The sequence below is a fragment of the Rhinatrema bivittatum genome, chromosome 6 (assembly GCF_901001135.1).
Source record: "Rhinatrema bivittatum chromosome 6, aRhiBiv1.1, whole genome shotgun sequence".
Lineage (NCBI taxonomy): Eukaryota > Metazoa > Chordata > Amphibia > Gymnophiona > Rhinatrematidae > Rhinatrema > Rhinatrema bivittatum.
The window spans coordinates 168,618,081-168,643,120 of NC_042620.1; the positions used below are offsets into that span (position 1 = coordinate 168,618,081).

General features: G+C 42.6%; 1 protein-coding gene across 4 annotated transcripts in view; it reads left to right on the forward strand.

The window, feature by feature from the left end:
• Positions 1–25,040, forward strand: part of ERBB4 (erb-b2 receptor tyrosine kinase 4) — a 2,403,189-nt gene that overhangs the window by 1,679,027 nt on the left and 699,122 nt on the right. For all 4 annotated transcript variants that reach the window (XM_029606129.1, XM_029606130.1, XM_029606131.1 and 1 more), the window contains exons 11-12: positions 5,800–5,890; positions 9,435–9,634. In XM_029606129.1, the coding sequence (XP_029461989.1) occupies positions 5,800–5,890; positions 9,435–9,634 (291 nt within the window). The remainder of the gene's footprint in view (positions 1–5,799; positions 5,891–9,434; positions 9,635–25,040) is intronic.

A 25,040-nucleotide genomic window follows, 5' to 3' on the forward strand; every position in this document is an offset into this window, starting at 1 on the left:
GAACAGCTCTGAGATTAAAGGCAGGGGATATCGGTCTTTGATCGGGATGTCATTCAGACCTCGATAGTTGATACAAGGACGCAAGTTACCGTCTTTCTTCCCCACAAAGAAGAATCCTGCACCGGCTGGAGACTTTGATGGTCTAATGAATCCCTTCTGTAAATTCTCCTCGATGTACGCGGATATAGCCTTGTTCTCTATAGCAGAGAGTGGATAGACACGTCCTTTAGGAGGTTCAGTGTTAGGTTTCAGCCTTATGGCACAGTCGTAAGCTCTGTGTGGAGGAAGGATGTCAGCAGCTTCTTTGGAGAACATATCACTGAATAATGCGTATTGAGGCTGCAGTCCTGGCATCACTGGAGTTGTAGGCATGCAGAGGACAGGAGAAACCTCCTTAAGGCACTTGCCATGACAACCTGGGCTCCAGCGGGAGAGTTCCAAGGTAGCCCAGTCAAATTGAGGCTGATGTGACTGCAACCAGGGTAACTCCAGAACGATAGGGTGCATAGCCTTCTCTAACACAAAGAAGGAAATTGACTCACTATGGAGGACTCTGGTGCGAAGGGTTACCGGTTCGGTACGCCAGGTCACGTCACTCGCAAAGGCTCTCCATGGATAGATGATAAGAGCAGTGGAACTTCCAAAGTGACAAGGGGAATCCTCAAATGTTCCACTAGGCATCGAAGTATAAAGTTGCCTCCTGCCCCTGAATCCACCAGGGCAAGTGTTTGAACTTCGGATGATTCACAGATAAGGGAGACTGGGAAAGAGAGCGGAGGAGAGGTTGTGGTAAGGCCTAAGAACAGTCCTCCTGCAGGACTTAGGCCCGTCCGTTTCCCGGACAACTTGGGCATGTTGGTACATCGTGACCAGTCTGTCCACAGTACATACACTGGCCATGCCTCTTCCAAAGTCTTCTCTCTTTTGAAGTCAGGTGACTGCAACCAAGTTGCATCGGTTCTTCTCCACTGGTGACAGATATTGCTGGGACTGTCTGGAGTGCAGGTTTAGCATGAACCTCCCTCTGAACCGGTCTAGTGGTAGGCTTGAGTTCTTTCACCTAATCACGGAGCCGGTGGTCAATTCTAGTAGCCAAAGCCACTAGTTCATCCAGCGAGTTAGGTGTCTCACGAGCGGCCAGCTCGCCTTTCAAGGGAGTATCCAGACCTCTGAAGAAGAGGGTTTTCAGGCATTTGGAATCCCAGCATAGTTCCATTGCAAGAGCCTTAACCTCTATTACAAAATCAGCCAGTGGTCGGTTGCCTTGCTTCAGTCCACCAGAGTAGACCAGCAACAGTCACTCGAGCAAGATCGTCAAAAACGGACTTAAACAAATCCAAAAATCCGTCAATATCCTGCAAAATTGGATCCTTACATTCCCATAGTGTTGAGGACCAAGACAAGGCCCTTCCATCAAGATAAGATAGAATGTATGTAGTCTTGGCATAGGCCGTGGGGAAATGAGAAGGCTGTAATGCGAAATGCATGCAGCACTGATTTAGAAAATCTCTAGTCCTTTGAATTTCTCCAGAGAAACGAACTGGAGCAGCCAGAAGTACAGTTGTCTTTAAAGTTACTTCAGGTAACTGACCTTCATTACTGGAAGTAGCGCCTTGAATCTTCTGTGCGTGTAGCTGATGGAACGCAGAAGTGAGTTTCTCCAGTGCGTCTTGTTGTTCAGCAATGCGCAAGGCCAGGCCCGAAATGGCCTGTATAGCATTGAGCTGTGCCGGATCCAAGGAGTTAACAATCTGTTATGTTTTGTAAGGTTTGGGTGGACCCTTGGACACTGTGGCAGCTGCCCATGCCCACAGGGGGAAGTCCCTTGAGGGGCCACAGGTCAGGCTCAGCTCTGGACACACAAACACAGAATATATCTTTATTTAGACAGTTTGTAAAACCATCAGAGGTGGCGGTAGTGAGTAGAAGATGGAGCCCGGCTGGGTTAATATTCCTCAGGGCACTGGAACAGCGGTTCCTCCGGTAGCAGTGCTGTAGTGAAAAGAACTGAGAGAATGAGTACAATGAGACATTCACAGAGTCCCCAGTATGGAGAAGCCCCGAGAAAGGGAGAGCTAGCCCTCAAGGAGCAAGTACCAGATCCCTGGGAGCAGAGGTTCATTGGCAAATACTCACGCAGCAGTTCCACATAGGAGATGGCACTGGCGCTGGAACGGAGGCAGGCCCTTGAGGAGTGAGTACCTGGTTCCAGGGAAACAGCTCTGAGGAGTAGATGGTAGTAGTACTCACAGATGGTATCTGTAGCGAATTCTTCCAAGTAGAAGAGGAGATGGACACAGGCAGCGAGTCAGGGAACATGGGCCCTCGAGGAGCGAGTACCGGTTCCTGATAGCGACCTGAAAGAAGCAGAGAGGCCCCTGAGGAGCAGGTACCCCATTAGCAGCAAAGAGTCCAATAGAAGTTGGAGGCAGAGTAGCTGGGTATGGAGAGCGAATCCCATCCGTAGGAAATCCCTTGTTAACTCAATGGCTAGCAATAAACAACAGGCTTAAATATCCGGGCAGCGTGATGTCATCACAGGGGGACGCCCCTAAGATTCGCGCCATAGAGGAAATAAGAATGAGGGCCGTGTGGCACGCGCGCCCTAAGGTACCTGAGGAGCATGATGGGAGGTAGCGCCCAAGCCGGTCCGGGGACACCGGAGAGGACGGCGGGCAGATGCCGTGGCAGCCAGACGTCCACAAGGAGCAGGAGGATTCACAGCAAAAGAAAGGTAGGCGGAGTGAAGCCGTTGGGCAGCGACAATTTCAACAGGAGGCAAGGGTAGAGATCAGCATAAGAAAGGAAACTGTGTAACTGATTCACGAACAAGAGGTGAAAACCCCGGACATGGCTGTGCTCAATATATGCACTCTTGCAGCTGTGTAATATTAACCACAATACTATGCTGTGATTGGCAGCCCTGAAGATGGCTGCCTGTCAAGTATCTTAACCAGTTTACACCCCTCTTTCTTTATCGGGTACCATCCCCGAATGAGCCACAAAAGAAGGATCACAAAATGATCCCCAGCCCCTTGGGATGTTGGCCCCATAAAACATGCATCATGCATATATTAGATATTAAAGCATGGTCAACAAACATGAGCATGCAGAAATGGCCACTCACAATGTAAAAAGATGTCTTCAGGAATGGCTGCCTGAACATGCTTCCTGTACACACTTTTTGTTTTTAATGGGAATGTCTTTCTTTTAGTCAGTCACCGATGGCTATGTCTGTCTAGCAATAATGTCTTGGCAACCCACCCAGAAGCTGGCCTCCATAGATGCATTAAATGGTTTTGGGACCCATTATTGCCTTCTCATTCTTCCCTGTATCTACCATGTTAAAGATCAGATGCAAGATGGCCACCCAAATGGAGCTTAATGCAGCCTTCCGAGAGACAGCCAATCTCAAGATGCCCACCGAGGAAGAAAAACAGCATAGCCAACACCAATGCCAATCAGAATATGGCTGCCCCTCTTACCTCAAATACTCACCATAGATAATTGCCAACCCCAAGATGGTTGCTCTGAAAATGAGTAAGGAAGGCACACTAGCAATAAATACAGGATAGCCTGGGGGGAGGGGGGTGGAGATATATTGCTACTGTGAGTGCAACCCTGGCCCAAGCTATTGGATACAAATGGAACCACTGGTAAAATTGACCCTCCTTATCACTCCAGCCACCTGCTTCACTTGCCTCGCATCCCAATCTTCTCACCAGTGCCAATGTTTTTTGTTGGGTTTTTTTGCTTTTTTTGGGGGGGGGGGGGGGGTTAAGATTTACATTATCTATGCCTCAGGCACTGCTGTAGATGCCCTCTGGGATCACAATCACTGATGCTGCACACAGCCAGAGCCCTGCATGAGCTGTACTGAGATTGTGTTTGCTCTGCCAGTTTACTCCTTTCTGGGTCCACTGAAATGAGATGGCAATTTGGGGCAAAAAAAAAATGTAATGCCTGAAGCAACAAAGCCAAAGCTGTGATGATCCACATTGCAGAACCCTTGCCCAGTCTTTTAATGACTGTGGGCAAAATTACAAATCCACACCTCTCACTGATGCTAAACCCCTTGCTCATCTATCCCCCTAATTGGATATCTCTCCCCTTCTCCTTTTTTTTAAATAATTTTATCCCTGGCTTTCTGTTGCTTGTCACAGGTTGAGATGCAGGTGTCCATTATGGTCACCGTTTAGAAAGATAAGTAATTTCACTTTGTTTTGCCTTTGAAGCAATTGTCACTGAAGAAACATCAGCTGATGTCAGATATATTGGGGTATTCTTTAAGTGGATATAACATTTGGTAACTGAGATATGTTTATTTGCAACATAGAAAATAATATAAAAATACTGTTAGATGGGTGTATGATTGAGAAGACCGGGTGCCTATGAAGGCCATATGTATATTGGCTTGCTGTCACCTTTAATAACATTAACTTGAGATTTAAGATGTTTTTGTAGGTTCAACATCTGTAGCTCTTTTTGACATTGTCTAGTAATGCATAAAACATCAAGTTGTGTCTCTGAAATTAGATCATAAATCAGTTCACATTTACCCATAACTGACCTAGTATTTAACAAAGCAATCTTAAGGCCATTAAGAATAGCTTTAGATGAAGCATGTTTACAAATGTCACTGTTGTTGTCAGTCTTTTATTTATTTATGTATTTATATATTTATCTATCTATTTTACAAAGTGTCCTGGGAGCCTGAACTACCCACTTGTTATATTTCCCCTTCCCACTATAACACTAATCATCTCAGTGTTTACATTAACTAGAAATTATAACAACCAATCTTACTTCCCTTTAAAAATTCCTAGAAAATACAGATAATTAAAATAAAAAAATGCATACAGATACCCTGACCAACTATTTGGCTTACTGTACATAACTAGCCCCCCAACCAAAACTAGATTTATTTGTCCTATAGATTATACCCCTAGAAATAAATTACAAAAAGGAGATAGAGATCTTTGTCTTCTTACTCATTCTCTTTTGTACTTTGCTTACTGCATTAGACCTTCTCTCGTTCCACCTTTAAGTCGTACCTGAAGATGCATTTCTTGAATACAGTATTCTAGTAGACAAGACATCATTAAATCCACCATTGCCATTATGATATATCACTATTGCAATTGTGCCCATCTTCATATTATTTTTTACATTTTGCTATATTCTCATAGAAACTGCAAGCTCTTTGAGAGAACACAATGCTTTGCATTTGATCCCTGTGTGACTAGTTTCAACAATGCATTTTTCCTTGCAATTGCTTATTTTTATTTCTGTTTACTTCATACAGTTCTTTGTACACTGTCAGTGCTACATAACATGTCTTTGTGCAACAGCAATGTATTGTATCTTTGATGGACACACAAAATGAAATCCTGGGAGGTTTATATATTTGCTCTGTGTGACCAAAGTAGAATATCAACAGATATGAACCAGAAAATATACTGCTATCTTGTGCTTTTCAGATATTTACTGTGACTACAGTTAAAAATCACTATAAGTGCTGTAAATAAATGGAATTCATTAGAAATTATTAATGTCAAAATAGTATAGTACTCTGAACTGAAAATTCTTAGTCATTAACAGTTGGTTCTAGCAAACTTTAGACTGAAAAATTATTTGTGTTCAACAAGTTCAGCTTTTTCTGTTTGACTATAATTAAGCCAAGGACTCCTTCAACTAATATTACCTGCCTGTTAATTGCTAGACATTATTCTTTCAATCAGGAAGTAGCTGGCTGAGATAAAAGTCTATCAGTGACTGAAATTCTCCTGTCTCCCACAGGCTTCTTGAATATACAGTCATGGCCGAAAAACATGACACATCTTGGTGTCTTCTCCAGCTTGGTGACGATAGGGGGACGTGTTCTGTACAGGTGAGAGAGAAGATGTTTCAAGAATTCCTTAATCTTTTTGTAGAGTTGCAACTCGCTGAATTCAAAAGGGGTAGTATCAGGTTGGTTGAACAGAACTTTTTGGTAGGAAGATTATAGAATCACATTTTTCATTCAAATATCTTAACATATGATGACGATAATTATAAAATATAATAGCAATTTGTCATTAGCATTTGAAAATGATTTCTGAGTTAGCAGTTATTTACAGAACTAGAGAAGGAGGCAGTGGGGCAGCAAGAATGATATCTTCATAATTGGAGATCAGAGTTGAAATGATGGTAGTGTGATTTGGGGAACAGAGAGAGCTGTGGACGTACAAAACAGGAATGATGAGGTGAAAGAAGCTTTGAGGTCCATAAGTAGTTAAACTAGGCCAATGTTACAGGACAATGCATTTTGCCACCCTGTGCATTTGAACATTTAGCATCTCTGTTCATATTGTTCCTGCAGAGCAACAAGTGCTACTCAGTGATCTGGCCTGCCATAGTTCATTGATCAGATTTCAATTTATATTGATGTCCATAATAGCATTGTAAAATTGAATTAAACCTATACGGCAGCTATGCATATAAGTTACTCCAGTTTTCACACGTTTGCTTTGAAAATTATGTGAAATACACAATTTGCAGGGCCTAAATTGTGCATATTAATTTATATGCATACTTTTTAAAATCAAAAGTACATGTATATAAATCCAAACTCCAATGCAATTCTCTCCCCTGGAATGTCTGTTTTGTGTGCATAAAATTATGCTTGAAATTGGTTTTAAGAAGAAGTCATTTATTCACATACTTACAAGTAAACCAATGCTTTTTAAGCATATATGGCTACAAAATTGCCCACATAGAAACTGTGCTTCTTAAAACCAAATCTGTAATTAAAAAATAAAATGAGAAACAAAATATTCTTATTGACTTGAAAATATGAAAAGGCTATACCTTGGGATAGAGAAGTTGGGTTTAAAATCCACATCTATTTTAAAAAATACAAATGCTAATAATGATGATGTTTTGAATACTTTATAGGGTATTGTTATACGTGTATGTCTCAAAACAATATTGAATACATTTTTCTCTTTTGTAACTGGGACTCAAAATTTATATCCCAGATTTCAGGAAAATTATTTTTTTTGGGTAAAGAAGTCCATGCATAATCAAAGTATCTTCTTTTTCTTGCTGCTTTTAAAAAGGAGGTTTTAAGTTATTCTTGTACATAAGGGTCAACCAAAAATGTAGGTAATATCTTTTTATTGGACTAATAATACATCAGTGACTAACATTTGAGAGCTAAACTCACTTCATCAGCAGATTTATTTAGTCCAATAATAAGGTAGCATCTACAACTTGTTTGTTGCCCCTGATTTCTACATATTCAAATGGACAAATCCAGCAATCACATTACTTCATTCTTGTACATAATAATAGTTATCTTCTGTCAGGAAGTGCAAAGATCTGCAGATGAGATCCCCAAGAAGGTCCTGGGCCTTTCCCTGTTAGTAGCAATCAGAGCCCAAAAGATGACATGGAAAACAGTTTCAGTAGGTTTAACTATAGCTATTGATCCATGAATCATTAACTAGAAGCACAGGGGTAGATTTTCAGAGCCCTGCTCGCCTAAATCCGCCCAAAACCGGGCGGATTTAGGCGAGCAGGGCCCTGCGCGCCGGGAAGCCTATTTTACATAGGCCTCCCGGCGCGCGCAGAGCCCCGGGACTCGCGTAAGTCCCGGGGTTCTCGGAGGGGGGCGTGTCGGGGGCGTGTCGGGGGGCGGGCCCGGTCGCCGCGGCGTTCCGGGGGCGTGTCGGCAGCGTTTTGGGGGCGGGTACGGGGCGTGGCTACGGCCCGGGGGCGTGGCCGCGCCCTCCGTACCCGCCCCCAGGTCGCGGCCCGGCGCGCAGCAGGCCCGCTGGCGCGCGGGGATTTACGTCTCCCTCCGGGAGGCGTAAATCCCCCGACAAAGGTAAGGGGGGGGTGTAGACAGGGCCGGGCGGGTGGGTTAGGTAGGGGAAGGGAGGGGAAGGTGAGGGGAGGGCAAAGGAAAGTTCCCTCCAAGGCCGCTCCGATTTCGGAGCGGCCTTGGAGGGAACGGGGGGAGGCAGCGCGGCTCGGCGCGCGCAGGCTATACAAAATCGATAGCCTTGCGCGCGCCGATCCAGGATTTTAGTAGATACGCGCGACTACGCGCGTATCTACTAAAATCCAGCGTACTTTTGTTTGCGCCTGGAGCGCAAGCAAAAGTAGGCTGTTCGCGCGCCTCTTAAAATCTACCCCACAATGCTCCCCACCAATACCCAGTGATGATGACAATGTATACATTTTCACCTCTGTTCTTATCTCCCTTTGCCACATTTTCAATATGGTTCCAATAGCCTATGTCTTCCTTCTGCCCCTGCACTCCAGTCATACCAGATATGACACTCCAGACATGTTATTCAGTGAACCCTACTGAGCATGACTGACTTATTGTACAAATTTACTGCATGGGATCTGTTGCATGCACTAGTCATCCCTGCTCTGATTGGCTGCATGTGCTAATCATGCATTAGATATTCTTGACACCAGGTGCTAATAGAGTAAGCATCAACCACAGACATTTTTTTCCCAGCTTATTCTTTCTACAGTTTGGATGATAAAGACTTTGTTTTGTTGTATCTTTATGGCACAATTGGTTACTACACTCTCACCTTTTGAATTCTTACATATCTTATAATGAATAATAAATGTCAGAGTTAATGGAGCCCAACATGACCAGAAAATCTAGCATTCTTTTCAACTGTGCTTAACAATAATTTGGATTATAGCATGCCTTTCCAAATAATGATCAAGATGGCATACATCATTATTAGTAAATCAGGTACAGCGAATCCCTGCCCCAAAGAATTTACAATCTAAGTAGGCATATGAGACAACAGATGAGTTAATTACGTGACTTGCCTAGGTGACAAGGAATATCAGTGGGAAACATTGAATTTAAACCTTGGCTTTCCTGGTTCTCAGCCCATTTCTCTAACCACTAAGCTGCTTCTCATATGCAGGGTCTCAGATGCTGCTTGTACACTGCATTTCTTTTGAGAGGGTGGAGTTCAATTCCAGCAGTGCGAAATTAGTTTCCTAATTTGACCATGCAGAAGCAGGGGAATGAGTATGGGCAGAGAATAACAATGTCATAGTCTGGTAATATATGTAATAATAGTTAACTTTATATGAATTTTATACATACATTTCATCCTTGATTGGACAAGGAGCTATGATTCAATTTGATCAAGAAGTCTGGGTCCAGATTCCAAACCCACTGAGAATGACCTGTATAATTGCATTATACACATTAATGAAATCTTCTGTTAATTCTGTACACTTTCTATATGGATTTACCACTGGAAGTTAAATTGAATGACAACATAGGAGCCAGATGATAAAGTATAATGGGAGGTCTTGTATGGGAGGGAGAAAGGAAAAAGAAGGCTAAAATCCTAAACAGTATGCTGTTGATTCTCATTGTACTGTCTCTAATGTTACCTTCCCAGTGGCATCTCCTTGCTAATCCTAAAACAGCAAGGTATCAAGTCTTTGCATTTCCAGTCCCTGAAAGAGATCAGCGATGGCAATGTCTATATAACAGACAACCATAACCTGTGTTACTACCACACTGTTAACTGGACCACTCTCTTTCGTACCTCAAGTCAGAAGACTACAATCCACCAGAACAAAAAGGCTGAGAACTGCAGTAAGTAAACCTATGTTGACAGGCTCCAGGCAAAATGGGACATAGCACTGGGTTAAGATGATGTCACTGATGAATAATTGTTTTATGTAAAACATCAATTGTATTTTTTATTGCATATGAAAACAGAATCAGGTAGTCACTGGCATAAAGAAACAGATTTCTATTTTCAGAAATTGGCGTGAAAGATGCACAAGCAACTTATGCAGTGACAGAAATGTAGAAATATGATAGAACAAAAAGGCCATACAGCCTATCCAGTCTGCCCATCCACACCAAGTATTCAGCTTTACAATCCCTACTCCCCCCCAAAAAAAAATCCCCTATGTTATCCCACTCTTTCTTGCAACCACATTACTTCATTAAACAAACACCACACCATACTATACCATGACAAGCCATGCCTTTGTTAATTCTTATTTCTGCTTTTAGGTGGTGTGTTCATTAGGGATGTGAATCGTTTTAGGACGATTAAAATTATCGTCCGATAATTTTAATATCGTCTTAAACCGTTATGGAACACAATACAATAGAGATTCTAACGATTTATCGTTATAAATCGTTAGAATCGTGAGCCGGCACACTAAAACCCCCTAAAACCCCCCCCCGACCCTTTAAATTAAATCCCCCACCCTCCCGAACCCCCCCCAAATGAGTTAAATAACCTACGGGTCCAGCGGCGGTCCGGAACGGCAGCGGTCCGGAACGGGCTCCTGCTCCTCAATCTTGTTGTCTTCAGCCGGCGCCATTTTCCAAAATGGCGGCGAAAAATGGCGGCGGCCATAGACGAACACGATTGGACGGCAGGAGGTCCTTCCGGACCCCCGCTGGACTTTTGGCAAGTCTCGTGGGGGTCAGGAGGCCCCCCACAAGCTGGCCAAAAGTTCCTGGAGGTCCAGCGGGGGTCAGGGAGCGATTTCCCGCCGCGAATCGTTTTCGTACGGAAAATGGCGCCGGCAGGAGATCGACTGCAGGAGGTCGTTCAGCGAGGGTTCCGGCGCCTCGCTGAACGACCTCCTGCAGTCGATCTCCTGCCGGCGCCATTTTCCGTACGGAAAATGGCGCCGGCCATACGCGTATGGCCGGCGCCATTTTCCGTATGAAAACGATTCGCGGCGGGAAATCGCTCCCTGACCCCCGCTGGACCTCCAGGAACTTTTGGCCAGCTTGTGGGGGGCCTCCTGACCCCCACGAGACTTGCCAAAAGTCCAGCGGGGGTCCGGAAGGACCTCCTGCCGTCCAATCGTGTTCGTCTATGGCCGCCGCCATTTTTCGCCGCCATTTTGGAAAATGGCGCCGGCTGAAGACAACAAGATTGAGGAGCAGGAGCCCGTTCCGGACCGCTGCCGTTCCGGACCGCCGCTGGACCCGCAGGTTATTTAAGTCATTTGGGGGGGGTTCGGGAGGGTGGGGGATTTAATTTAAAGGGTCGGGGGTGGGTTTTAGGGGGTTTTAATGTGCCGGTTTTGCGATTTTTAGATTTTTAGATTTTTCACGATTTTTCACGATTTTTCACGATATTTTACCCCCCCAAACGGCAACAATACGATTCCCTCCCCCTCCCAGCCGAAATCGATCGTTAAGACGATCGAGGACACGATTCACATCCCTAGTGTTCATATTTTCTCCCATTCATGTCTCCATTTCTTCACTTATATCCCAACAACTATGGCAACAGCAGTCGCACAATAGTGGTTCAAAGGACATAACTTTTTAAATGATGCCTGTGCTTACCTTTATCTGGTTTTTTTTTATTATTAAAAAAAGAACTCCGATATTTAAGAACATAAGAAATTGCCAAACTAGGGGCCTCATTTTCTAAGCGGCTCGCACGCGATAAGGGACCATTCGCACGCGAAAAGTCCCGTATCGCGTGCGATACCAGGATGAGGGGCGAAGTCGGCCCCGGAAGAGGAGGAGTCGGGGCGTCACCGGGGCCGACTCTGCACCGACGCCGCGGACAGCGAAAAGGTAAGGCCCTTTTCGTGTCCTATTTCACTCCCAATAGCTACACCTCCTATGGTGGCGCTATTGGGTGCGAAACCAGCAGTGATCGCACCGTGACGGTGCGATCGCTGCCGGCTAGCGCAGGCTTGCCCCCCGTTTCGGCCCCCCGCCCCTCATTTCCTAAAGTATCGCAGGCCTACGATACTTTAGAAAATGAGGCCCTAGGTCAGACTAGGGTCTATCAAGCCCAGTGTCCTGTTTCCAATAGTGGCCAATTCAGGCTACAAGTACCTGGCAAGAACCCAAACACTAAGTAGATCCCACGCTACTGATGTCAGTAATAGCAGTGGCTATTCCCTAGGTCATCTTGATTAATAGACTTCTCCTCCAAGAACTTATCCAAACCTTTTTTAAACCCAGATACACTAACTGCACTAATCACATCCTCTGGCAATAAATTCCAGAGTTTAATTGTGCATTGAGTGAAAAATAAATTCTCCAATTAGTTTTAAATATGCTACTTGCTAACTGAAAGTGGCTTACTGTCCACCTTTCAAGATGATAAATCAGAGCTAACATATCTTGAAAAGTGCATCCTGCAACTGAAGTGAACATTTTGTGCCAGAAGAAGCAGCAGTCTATGATGTCTGCACATCCATCATGTACTGCAGTTGAGCAGACCTATATTCATCACTGCACTACCATCAATGGATATGCCTAACTCTGAAGGTTTTTCTCTCAGCCAGCTGAGTACTTTCACCTGAATTGACAGTAAGCCACAATGAATCTAACACATGAAAATTCCTTTCTAACTAGCCAAACATGTTCTGAAAGAGGGTTATAATTTTCAAAGCCATGTTGGCAGGCAAAGCAGTGCTTTACCCATGGAAAAAGAAAACCTTTAAAAAAAATCTGCCCTCCCTGTGTGCAGATAAACTTACACGCATAGTGCCACTGCATATGTCACTTTACCTGCATTGAGAAGAGGCATGCCAGGGCAGGGGTGGAATGGGGTCTGCACTTACATGCATACTTTAGGATTTTCAAAAGAATGTATGTTTTTGTTTTTTTTTCCTGGAAAACTACCTGCATAAACTAGCAGGTTCTAATGTGTGCAGATAGTTTTCTTAGGATAATTTTTAAAATAAAAACTTTGCATCAGTGCAGGCAGTTAGAAAATTTGAACTCGCCTCCAATATAGTCGCATGCAAGACACCCCAATTTGACCTCCTATAAGTTCATATCTTAGAGTATGCAATTGCTGCTGCTGCCTCCAATATCGCTGATTTAATCTGCCACCTTAGACAGATTCTCCTGCAGGCCAGCAGTAACTGGCAGAGCTAGATAACTTCCCTCAGGTTGCTGTTTTTGCAGGTGGTGTCTCACTAGAGCCAGGTGGAGAGCTTCCTCTTCTCTCTATTCCTGAATTAGCAGGAGGCATTGAGTATGTCTCTTAAGCAAATGCTGACTCTGGGTCTGTCGAACAATTGACAGATGTCTCAGCTCAGGGAAAGGTGAGGGTATGGTTTCCCCCATCGCAATCTCCCAACAGCATCTTGCCGAGCTGAGCCGCAGCCTCTGTTTGAATTAGAATGTTTTAAATGGCTCCAGTAGTCATCAGAGCTGATAACTCTGTCCAGCGGACATGAGCTTTGCTTTTCCACTTTACCATCCCACTATCGCTTTGTTGCATATTTGTATTCAATTTTGTTTATGTACATTGCCTTGAGTGCAACACATAAGAGGCAGTTTAAATTTGCCCTACTAAATAAATCAATAATGCTAGCAGTAGATTACAGTTAAGGAAAGTGGAGGCATCTTGTTCTGTGCCATCCTTCTTGGATATTTGACTATATTTTTTCTTTATTCTTTAAATATGTAGTTTCTGTACTCTCACTATTTTCTATATGGTCTATTTTGTCAAAGAAATTAAGACAATTTAAAAAGAAAAGAAGTTCTAGAGCAAATAGTTCAAAGAGGTAGATTAAGGATTAACATAAATAAATATTCCTTCGCAGAAACTGAAGTGGATATATGTGGAACAGCCTCCCAGTAGAGATGGTAGAGGCAAGAGCAGAATCAGAATTCAACATAAACACAACATATTATTAGTTGCAAGGAAATTAAGATAAAGTCAGAGTTTTTTATGTATTCGTTTAGGGCTTGCTAGCATGTCTTTCCAAAGAAGATAAAAAAGGGGTTACAGTGTTATAAAAAACATTCCAACAAATAAAACATGCACAAAAAAATGTAAAAATTAAAACAATATAACAATAAAGAGACTGGCAACTAATGGCTAGTAAACAAAACATAAAGATATATGAAATGTTCCAAGATAATGCAGGTCAACAGAATTAAAAAAGGCAGGTTTTCCATGCACATCCAAAGGTCATGAGATAGGTCAATAAGCGCACATTTTGTGGAAGTTTATTCTACCAAAATACATTTGCATATGAAAACAAGCAATTATGACTATAGACAATCTCACTGTGTCATTCATCGAAATGCATTATGGCATTAACGCACAGGATAATGTTTCAATGCGAGCGTTAACGTCATCGCACATGCAATAATTACACTATTGCACGGTGCAGATACAAATTTTGGCAAGGGCCGGGATAAGGGAGGAGTATGGGCAGGAATTATTAAAACGAGGGACAATATTGCACCGTGCAATAGCATAATGCATGCTATTGCATGGTTTTAACATCAGAAATAACTACACCTTTTTTCCTGGTGTTAAGCTCTGCAATATTCCCGAAATGGTTGTAACGCAATTTGCTATAAATTTTTAGAATTGCATTTTGGCCATTTCTGGGCTTGGAAAGGGAGAGGGGAGAAGGGAAGAGGGAGAAAGGGAGAGAGGAGAAGAAAGAGAGGAGAAGTAGAATGGAGTAGAGAGAGAGCCTCTGGAGAGGCCCTAACAGTGTTCAACTATTTATATGCCTATAGGAGGGCCATCTAATAGCTCGAGATGAGGTTATGGTGGTGGTTTAGGGGCCAGTTTTTCATGTAGAGTGAGACGTACGAACAGCACAGTGAACCTTGGTGAAGATTTGACATCATTTGGAGTGGGGAAAGTCTCACAAAGATGACATTTTATACCATGTTATCTCACTCTAGCTTGATGGTACCCTGTTATAGAGGCCATCAAGCTAGGGCAAGAGAACATGAAATAATAAGTGAGCAGTGAAGGACAGATAAGGGTAATATTTTGTTCCTAGGTAAAGAGTATTACAATATCAACTTTTGGTCAAGGATTTAAGATGTATTAAATAAAAGTGGTGACAATATGTGTCCTGGGATAATGCTACAGGAAAGCGAGTAATGCCTGGAAGAACAAGAACCAATGGTAACAAACTGGGGCCTACCATAAAGGACTGAAACCATTTAAGTGCTGAACCCATTATAAATTTGCAGCTCTGTGATATTCCAAAAGAAAAGGAAAATAGGCAGACTAGATAGGCCTTTGGGTCTTTGTCTGCCATCATGTTCTCTGTTTCTACGTAATATAACCTTTTCTATTCTAATGTACTTGATGAAAACTAAAGAAAAGTCTGTGGTGGAAATCATTCTGTATTTCTATTGTAAAACAGCACTTTATCATGGAGATGTAAAAGGTGAGTTACGAAGATGTAAATGTTGCACAGCAAGTGGTTCTGGGATTTGGACTTGACTATACAAGTTCCAGTAATTTGTCTTTCTGAATATATCATTATTAAATATCTTAGGAGTCAGTAAAATTCTTTCAATTTGGATGCTTTTATTATAAGATTTAGAAATGGCAAGAAATACCCAATATAGCATCACAATACTGACTGGGTTTTTTTTTTGTTCAGCAGTTTCCTTATGCTCCTGTGGGCTTTCAGCTTAATTAGAGTCAGCGTCTATTAGTCTTTGGCACCATGAATCTTTATTAGCAAGTACCCAGGGTTTTTCTCAGTTAGAATACATCATTAGCTCAGGCATTGTAATGAAGGCTGTTGGTAAGGGGCCACAGAACACAGCTTCCTCTGAAATCTAGGACCCTCGCACCCTGAGGGTAAATTTCAGATAACTCATTGAGGATAAAGTTTGCAGGTACTTTAGTCAGAATTTCTAAAGTGGGTTTGTGCACATAAATCCATTTTAAAAAGTTGTAGGTATTTAAAAAAACAAACAAACCTGCAGCATACATGCTCAAAGTTACTCCTGCTCAAAAGTATGTTTTTGATCATTGATCCAGTCCCAAATACACACCCCAGAATGCCTATTTAGGATACGTGTAAAGTATACTTAAAATTGTGCTCCACGCATACTCATTGAAATGACACTAAAATACATAAAATAGGGTTTCATGTATGTGTCTTTGAAAATTATACCCTCTGAACCTATTCCATAGGTGTAACCATTGAAGTGTATACCAATGTGCCACCAATGACCAAGTAAAAAAATCAAGCCTGAGGCACAAGCCTATTTGGGCATACCTGAGTCAAACCAGGGAATCCCTGGGCCCTTTCTACCTCCCTCTGCATGACATTTACCCCTTTCCATGGGAACCTTAGGATGAAAATGGCTATACAACATAATGGCACAGTGTGAACCTGAGACAGAGGCTGAAGTAATATCATTTTGGAGCCTCTCTCCATGCAGCCATCACCATTTTTAAATCTGTGATGGATGGAGCAGGGGCAAACAGCATTGTTCCTGATTTTTCCATCCTAAGGACCCCACAGAGGGGTCAGAGGAGACCCAACCAGGTAGGACCTGGCCCCAAGCTTGATTTCCACTTCCCAGATGGTGGTTGGAGGTGCCCAGGGAAGATCCAGCTGGGCCAGTTTAGCCCAGCAGGGTTTTCTTGGGGCTGGAAGTGGAGTTGGAGGAGTCTCCCAGAGGTGTGATTGTTTTTCTTTGCTTTTCTTTTTTTTTGTTGTATTTTTTTATGACCTAAAATATCTGAAAATGTTTGGGAAGGGCCATTTTCATTCATTCCATTTTATTAATTTGGTTGAAATGAATGCATATCCATAATATTTATCCTTTTTAAAATTAATGTAAAATTTGAGGGTAAAAATATTTAGAAGCATAGAAACATGACAACAGAAAATGGCCTACCTAGTCTACCCAACCACACCACCTGCTCAGCTCTACAACCCCTACCACTCCATCAGAGATCACCTATTCTTGTGCTTTCTTGAATTCACATACCATTCTTGTCTCCACCAATTCCAAGCTATTCCATGCATCCATCACCCTTTCTCTAAATAAATATTTTCTTAGATTCTTCCTGAGTCTTCTGCCTTTTACCTTCTTCCATATTCCCTTGTTGCAAATACTCCTTCCCATTGAATGAGGATTCACTCCTGTACATTGATAACTTGGAACTATTTATATGTATCTATCAAATCTCCCGTATCCAACCTTTCTTGTAGGATATACAAGTTTAGATCTTCAAGTCTGACCCCATATGCTTTATAGCAAAGACCACTGATTATTTTAGTAGCAAACCTCTGGATCAACTAAGGTTTTTGTATCCTTTTGAAGGTACAGTCTCCAGAATTGTATACAGTATTCTAAATAGTGTTCACCAGGTACTTTTCCTTTTTTTTTCTGTTGACCATTTCTCTTCCTATGCATCCAAGCATTTTTCTGGCTTTTGCCATTACCTTATCCATCTGCTGGGCCACCTTGAGGCCATAGATGCAACCATCCGGATACCACTCTTGTTTAGTTCATAGAAGAATTTCACTCCTTTTGCTCTACTGCTCCTTTTGGATTTTTGCTTCCTAAATGCACAACCATTCATTTTTTAGCTTAAATCTTAGTTGTCAGACTAGACAATTCTTCAAACTTCATTAAATCCTTCCTCATGTTCTCCACACTTTCTTGGGTATCTATCCTGTTGTAAAAATGGTATCATCTGAAAAAAAAAAAAGAAAACCCTTTCCTGATAGCCCATCTGCAATATTGCTTAAAAAATGATGAAAAGCATCAGTCCAAGGTATTATCCCTGTGGCACAACACTAGTGTAATATCCCTCTCCTTGGAGTGAGCTTCATAAGAACATAAGCATTTATTTATTTACTTATTTTATTTATTTATTTAAAGTCTTTTATATACCGAAGTATAGCAATCTGCCTTCTCTCCGGTTTACAAAATAACAACTTGATACAGACAAAGAACGATACATTTACCATACTGGGTCAGACTAAGGGCTCATCAAGCCCAGTATCCTGTTTTCAGCAGTGGCCAATTCATGTTATAAGTACTTGGCAGGATCCCAAGCAGTAAATAGATCCCATGCTACTATCACATGGGATAGCAGCATGGGATCTACCCTTTGTCACATCCCTCTCAACCAGTTTCTAACCCAGTCAGTCACTTTGGGGCCTATACCAACAGCAGTCAGTTTATTTATAAGTTGCTTATTCAGGACTGTGTCAAAGGTCTTATTGAAATCCAAGTACATTACATCTAATGCTTTCCCATGATCCAGCTCTTTGGTCAGCCAGTCAGATTTTTCTAAAAAAGACCTGGTTTTGGTAACACTAAGTAATCCATTGAATTTAAAGAAACTACACTATCCTCTATTTTTTTTTATTAATATTTTATTAATTTTCACAGTTTACACTTTATGAAAACTTAAAGAAAAAGGTGGCTTATGTATTACAATATCCATACAAATAAAATAAAATATAAGAATACACTATACACTTCCACAATTACCTATATTTAGGAGGAGACTCGGAAAACTAATATTTTAGTAACCAAATAACAATCACTTAGTAAATACAGAGAGAGAGTATTTAATTTCTATATGGCGTCTGTCTCGGATATAGAAGTTGGATGTTTATCTGTTAGAAATACTTCTAATTGCGTTGGATCCAAAAAACCATATTTTCTACCATTATAATTCAACAAACACAAACATGGAAATTTTAGAAAAAATGTAGCACCTAGTGCCAGAACTCTAGGTTTTAATGTCAAGAAAGTTCTCCTCCTAGCCTGAGTGGCCCTAGCCACATCAGGATAAATTTGAACACGATGTCCACAGAATAATATATCTTTAACCGAGAAATATTTCTTAAACAACTTCTCCTTATCCTGTTCAGATACACAAGATATTATCAGAGTAGCTCTCTTATTTATCAGGTCCGTCGACTCTTCTAAGAATGTCAACAGGCCTGGTGAGGAGGATTCTTCCCTTACATCATGCCCTTTAGAATCTCTAGGGGTTCTCTGAGGTAAATAATTTTTTTTTGACAATTTAGGGATTTCATCCTCCTCATATAAGAGGGTCTCTTTAAGATATTTTTTAAATAATTCCCAAGGGGATAGGAGCCTAGTCATGGGAAAATTTGTTAATCTTAATTTTTTTACTCTTATCAAATTTTCCATATATTCCATATCTTTATGGATGATCAAACTATCTTTGATAAAGGCATTTTCTGATGCTTGTATCAGTTGTATTTTATTAGTGACCATTACCATATCTTTTTCACATTTATCAATTTTCTTTTCGTGATATTCTATAGACATCCTATTTTCTTTAATAGTAGCCAACAGTGAATTATTCATCTTAATAATATTACTATCCAACTTCATTATCATTTTTCCCAGGTCTTCTAAGGTTAGTTTCCCCTGGGTTCCTCCTAGGGTTCCCCCTGAGGACAGACTAGCCTTAATACCGGTAGAATTAGACTGCTCTAATAGAGAGGAGATACTTTTCTCAGTCCAATTGGCTTCAGCCTGATTGCTCAGGCTAATGTCCTTTTGGACCAATCCTACCGGTACTTCAGCTGGATCCGATGGTAATACTCCAGCTGGCTGTAGGGGAGACTTCGGGCCGTCGCCAGGACTCAGGGATGCATAGGATTCTGCTCCCCCACTGTCCTCTCTTGGCTGTTCCACCATTCTTACCACGTGGTGGTTCATGGGTCCAATGCGTGTTTGTTGACTAGGTGAGGAGGTTATAATCCTAGCCTTCCTTTTTCTCCCTATAGAAAGTATTTAGAAAACCAAAACAAAACCGGCAGCACCTTCTGCCGGTACCCGGTCTTCTCCGGTCTAAGCCGGTCAAAGCCGCGCGCCCCTTCAGCACGCGCGGCTTAGGCGTGGCGCTGGCGGCAGCGGGGCGCTGCCCCTCCGTGGATTTTATAACGAGGGGGGGTGGGGTGAGCGTCGGGCTGACGTCACCTCTCAGCGACTCAGTCCTCCGCTGTTGACTCTCACCAGCTGGTACACGATCTCAGAAGGAGCAGACACCTCTCTCTCCTTCACGCCTCCTCCTGGCTCTGTGTTCTCCCTCCGTAGATTTTATAACGAGGGGGGGGTGGGGTGAGCGTCGGGCTGACGTCGCCTCTCAGCGACTCAGTCCTCCGCTGTTGACTCTCACCAGCCGGTACACGATCTCAGAAGGAGCGGACACCTCTCTCTCCTTCACGCCTCCTCCTCCACTATCCTCTATTTTAACAAGGATTCCATAAATTTACTCACCACAGAGTTCAGACTAACTAGCCTATAGTTTTCAGCCACCACCTTTCTTCTACTTTAGTGAATAGGAACTGCATCTACTTGTTTCTACTGCTCTAGAAAAGGTCAGCCAATGGTGCTGCTGGAACTTATCCAAGTTCTTTTTAACCCTCAGATATATCCTATCCAGCCTCATTGCCTTTTCCACTTTTACAGGTCAATCCAGTAACGAGTAGTAGGAAGAGCTGCGTTAGTGCCGGGCGCACCCGCGGTTGCCGCACGCACAGTGTAGCTCACCTACCTTCGATACTGTATGTAAATAGCTTGCAAATGCAAGCTGCATCTAAGAAGCGTCCGTGAAGCGTTAGGCCCGTGCAACCCATTTTACTGTATAGAGCGCTATACAGTGCCTATACAGTAACCCGGGTGCGTGGGCCTAACGCTTCACGGACATGCTGGTATCTGTCATTTCAAATGACATTTGAAATGACAGGTACCAGGAAGTGGACAGTTCTCCGATGCTCGGGATTGTCAGCCCTCTCTCCCCTCCTCCTGAAGCAAGCAACGAAAGTGGAAAAAAGTGAAAAAGCGAAAAAAAAAAAGTATCAAGAGAGAGGGGAGAGAGGATGGGCAATCCTATGCTCGGGATTGCCAGTCCCCTCTCCCCTCCTCCCGAAGCAAGGCACGAAAAGCAGCCTTGCTCCGGGAATTGAGGAGAGAGGACTGGCAGTGTAAAGCAACGAAGCGACTTACCTTTTTTGCAGCCCCCCTCCGGAGACGGACATCGGCGAGGACAACCGCGGCTCCCCTCCCTGCCTCCAGCTGCCCGCGAAGATAGACACATCGCACGGGTGAAAGCGGCCCCTGTGCATGCAATTGGCCGCTCAAGACGTGACGTCACATGCCGTGACGCCAAACGTCGTGATGTCACGCCTTGAGCGGCCCAATTGCACACACAGGGGCCGCTTTCGCCCGTGCAGGCGTCCATCTTCACGGGCAGCTGGAGTCAGGGGAGCTGCAGTCATCCTCGCCGATGTCCATCTCCAGAGGGGGGTCTGCAAAAAAAGTAAGTCGCTTCATCGCTTTACACTGCCAGTCCTCTCTCCCCTCCTCCCGGAGCAAGGCTGCTTTTCGCGCCTTGCCTCGGGAGGAGGGGAGAGGGGACTAGCAATCCCGAGCGTAGGATTGCCCGTCCTCTCTCCCCTCTCTCTCTTGCAACTTTTTTTTTTGCTTTTTTTTTTTTTTCGCTCTTTCGATTTTTTTCGCTTTTGTTGCTTCGGGAGGAGGGGAGAGGACTGGGGCTGCCCCGGAGACCAGCACCCATGGACACGGCCAGGGCAGGTGAACGGGGGCTGGGGGAAAGTTTGCCGCCTACCCTTACCCCTGCCTCTAACGCAGGGGTAAGGGTAGGTGGTAAGTTAGCAGGTTAAACACGCAGCAAAACAGCAGGGTAAAAAAGCGATAGTCGGGGTGCGCGTTACTGTATGGGAGGGAATAGCTAATTCGATCGTTTACATGTAATATACATGCCGCGGGCAGAATGGGTTACCCGGAGATTTAAGGACGCGGTAAGAGTAGGTTAAAGGGGATTGTGGATCGCAGGAAGGGCTAACACAGCCAGAAAGTGAGTAGAAAGCGGGTTAGGAGCGGGGTAAACGCGGCCGCACTTTACTGGATTAAGCTGTTAGTTTGGCTAGCTCTTCACAAACAGTGCCTTCTGAAAATTATTTGATGTTTTTCTTACTTCCAATCCTATTCATATCCATTTACTGTGGTCCTGCTCCTTCCCTTTCGTCAGTGTTCACTCCTGAAGAAAATTAATTGTTAAACAATTACACTATTTCCTATCAGCCTTCCATTCATCTCCGAGTCTCACAATGACACTTTTGTAGTTCCTCCATTGACTAATGTATCTAAAATAGTCATGTCCCTCCATTTTACCTTATTTGAGATTTTTTAATTCATTTGTATTATTGCTCTCCTGACTTCTTTCCTAGCTTCTCAAAGCTTTTTCAGTTATTGTCACCTGTCTTCTCCTTTCTGCAATCTCTTTTAGTTTATGAATGACAACTATGCACCATTGTGGACAGTTACAAAAGTAACTCCGTGTCATTCTCAGCAATTACTTTCATTAATGTGCTTTACTTTCTGATTACTATTATCTCTTTTCAGTATAATTTGAATTTCTTATGGATCAATGAAGTTCGGACAGAATCAAAGAATGAAAAATGATCTAACAGTTTATCTTTGGGGGGAGTGAGAAAAACTATGAAGGGATGGAAGAGCCTAATTAAAATAAAGTAAAGAAAGGATTTGGATTTGAATCATGATTTTTCATCCATTTTGTATTTGTAACCTAACTCTGGCTTATTCAATTGCAGCAAGTAGAAAAGTCTGGGATTCTTGTAAAGGGTCTGAAAGATCTTGTACACTTATCCTAGATGGATTTAAAGAAAATAATGAAAGCAAAACAACAATTCTATCTCCAGCAAAATAACTCAGCAGACAATCTATGCTGGTCCAAAACATAAAATCAATGTATCTTAAAAGCCAAAATTAACATTGTGGTTTCTTTTCTTCACCTAAAATAAATTATGTATAAAACTTTCCCATTATCAATAGTTCACATGAAGATATTGCTATAGCTCCATCTGGCTGGACTGCTGTAGTTTCCGTTATGCAACTCAAGAGGTGATCCATCTGCATTATATTATCACCTCACTTTCTGAAGGACCAAATCTACCCCTTTCATGCAGAACTGGTATGAGTACTGAATTAATGATTCCTCACAAAATGTCTTTGTGAATGCAGAGAAATAACACTTAACACTTTAATGGGCATGAGCTGTAATCTTGCCAAAAAAGGGTTTTGCTTAGCAGGCTTTCAGTTCTCGTGAGTTAATGCATTCTGAAGTGATTCTGTTCCAGACATTTGGATCTGGATCTGTTGCAGAAAGAAATTTCCTTTGCAAGTTGTATCATGTTCTCACCCTCATCTTCTTATTTCTTTTCATCTCCATAAAGCATGAGGTGAAACATTCTCAGGTGAAGGGAAATAAGCAATGTCTGGGTTACATCTAACCTGCACTCACACACACACACACACACCTCAATAGAAACCCCTGAGCTAAGGGGCTCTAAGTAGTCTATTTTCTAAAGTACATTAGTTTGATAATGCATGTTAAGTGCCACATTTGGAACTTAATGCATGTTAAAAACATGTTAATACATGCTATCAGTAAATCTCACTTAAGTGTTCCCTGATAATGCTAAAATTTTGAGCCAAATGTGAGACAAATAGCTGCATCACATTCAAAAATATGTCAAGCAGCTCATTAATATGAAAAAAGCTTAATGAGATCACAGAAAGTTCTCAGAAAGTTCCTGCAAGAAGTATAGATAATGTTCTCTAAAACCTTTGGCAGTCTAATGTACCTGTCAATACACTAAACCCATCCTCTTAAATGGGGCATCTGGAACCAAGAATGGTGTCCCTTAAAACATAGCCATCCCTAGCCTTGAATTAACTGGATAACTCATAAGTTATCCAACTAAATATCAGTGTTTCACATTTGTCATATCCACCTAACATTTAGCCAGAGAAGGCTTTATTCAGCTAAAAGTTAGCTGAACAAGTTATGGATATTTGAGGGACATTCTGGGGCAGGGATAAGTTTGCCTGGAAACTTACCTACTAACTCCCATATTAAGAATACATTTTTAAGCTAACTCTAGCCAGTCCCAGGAGCCAATCTATATTTATCCAGGAATATATTCATGGATAACTTTAGACTTAATTGGCTATATACAAAAAGAATACTATATAGCTAGTTAAGTGAGTATAATGCCTTAAAAATTGTGCCACATGGGCCTGGCAGTCCAATTTCATGATCCTCACCCAATGTTTGAAAAACAGGTCCTGCCAAAGCCATTGTGACTTGACTGCTTCATTTGTGCTAATAACAGGTACCTTAATTGCACCATTTTCTTTGTAATATTTTGTGAATATTTTGAGATGGCTAGTCCAATATTTTTCATATAGATTATTGATAGTATTACTCATTTTTTAATACTGTATGCAAAGCTGTAATGTAATGTAATACTGAATAACTCTGAATAAAATGCACCATTTTTGTGCGTAAGTGGGCATGTGGATTTATACTAATATAAAAAGCCCTGCTGGGTCTCTAGTATGAGCATTATACCATATTTGAAGGAGAAATAGTTGTTTCTTGTAGCTACCTGATGTGGGAAACTGAAATGGTGGAGTCTATAGAGCAGCGGTTCTCAACCAGTGTGTCGCCAAGCACATGCAGGTGTGTCGCCAAACTTCCTGGACCCCCGCAGACCCAGCTGCTCCCCCTACCCGAGCGAAATAGTTCCTCCACCCGGGCTTAAAATGCTGATAGCCCGGGCAGAACTTGGCAGGACAGCTGGAGTCAGTGACACCGGCATGCTCTCTTCTTCCTGCCCCTCCCCTCCCGCGGCCCGGAAGAGGAAGTGGTGAGCAGCAGGTGCGTGCGTGGGAAGAAGAGACCATGCTAGTGTGGGCAGCAGTGCGGCTCAGAATAAAACGAAGAACACCGTCAACCCCCGCGGCCGATGGTACTCCTTTCTCTGCGAGAACTGAAAGTGAAAGAGGTTGCTGCTGGCTTTAGGGTTGGAAGTGGAGGAGGCTGCTGCTGTCACTAGTTCGGGGGAGGGGAGAGAGTGAGTGAATGAGCAAGCATATGTGTTTGAGATCCTGTGTGTGTGTGTGTTAATGAGACAGCATGTATGTGAATGACTGAGAGCCTGTATATGTGAAAGAGAGTATGTGTGTGATTGAGAGCCTGTGTGTGAGAGATAACATGAATGTAAGTGTATGATTGAGAACCTGTATGTGTAAGTTTGTGATTGAAAACCTGTTTGTGTTAAAGAGTATGTGTGTGTGATTGAGATCTTTTGTGAGTGAGAGAGATCATGTGTACGTATGATTAAGAACCTGTGTGTATAAGTAAGAGAGAGAACAT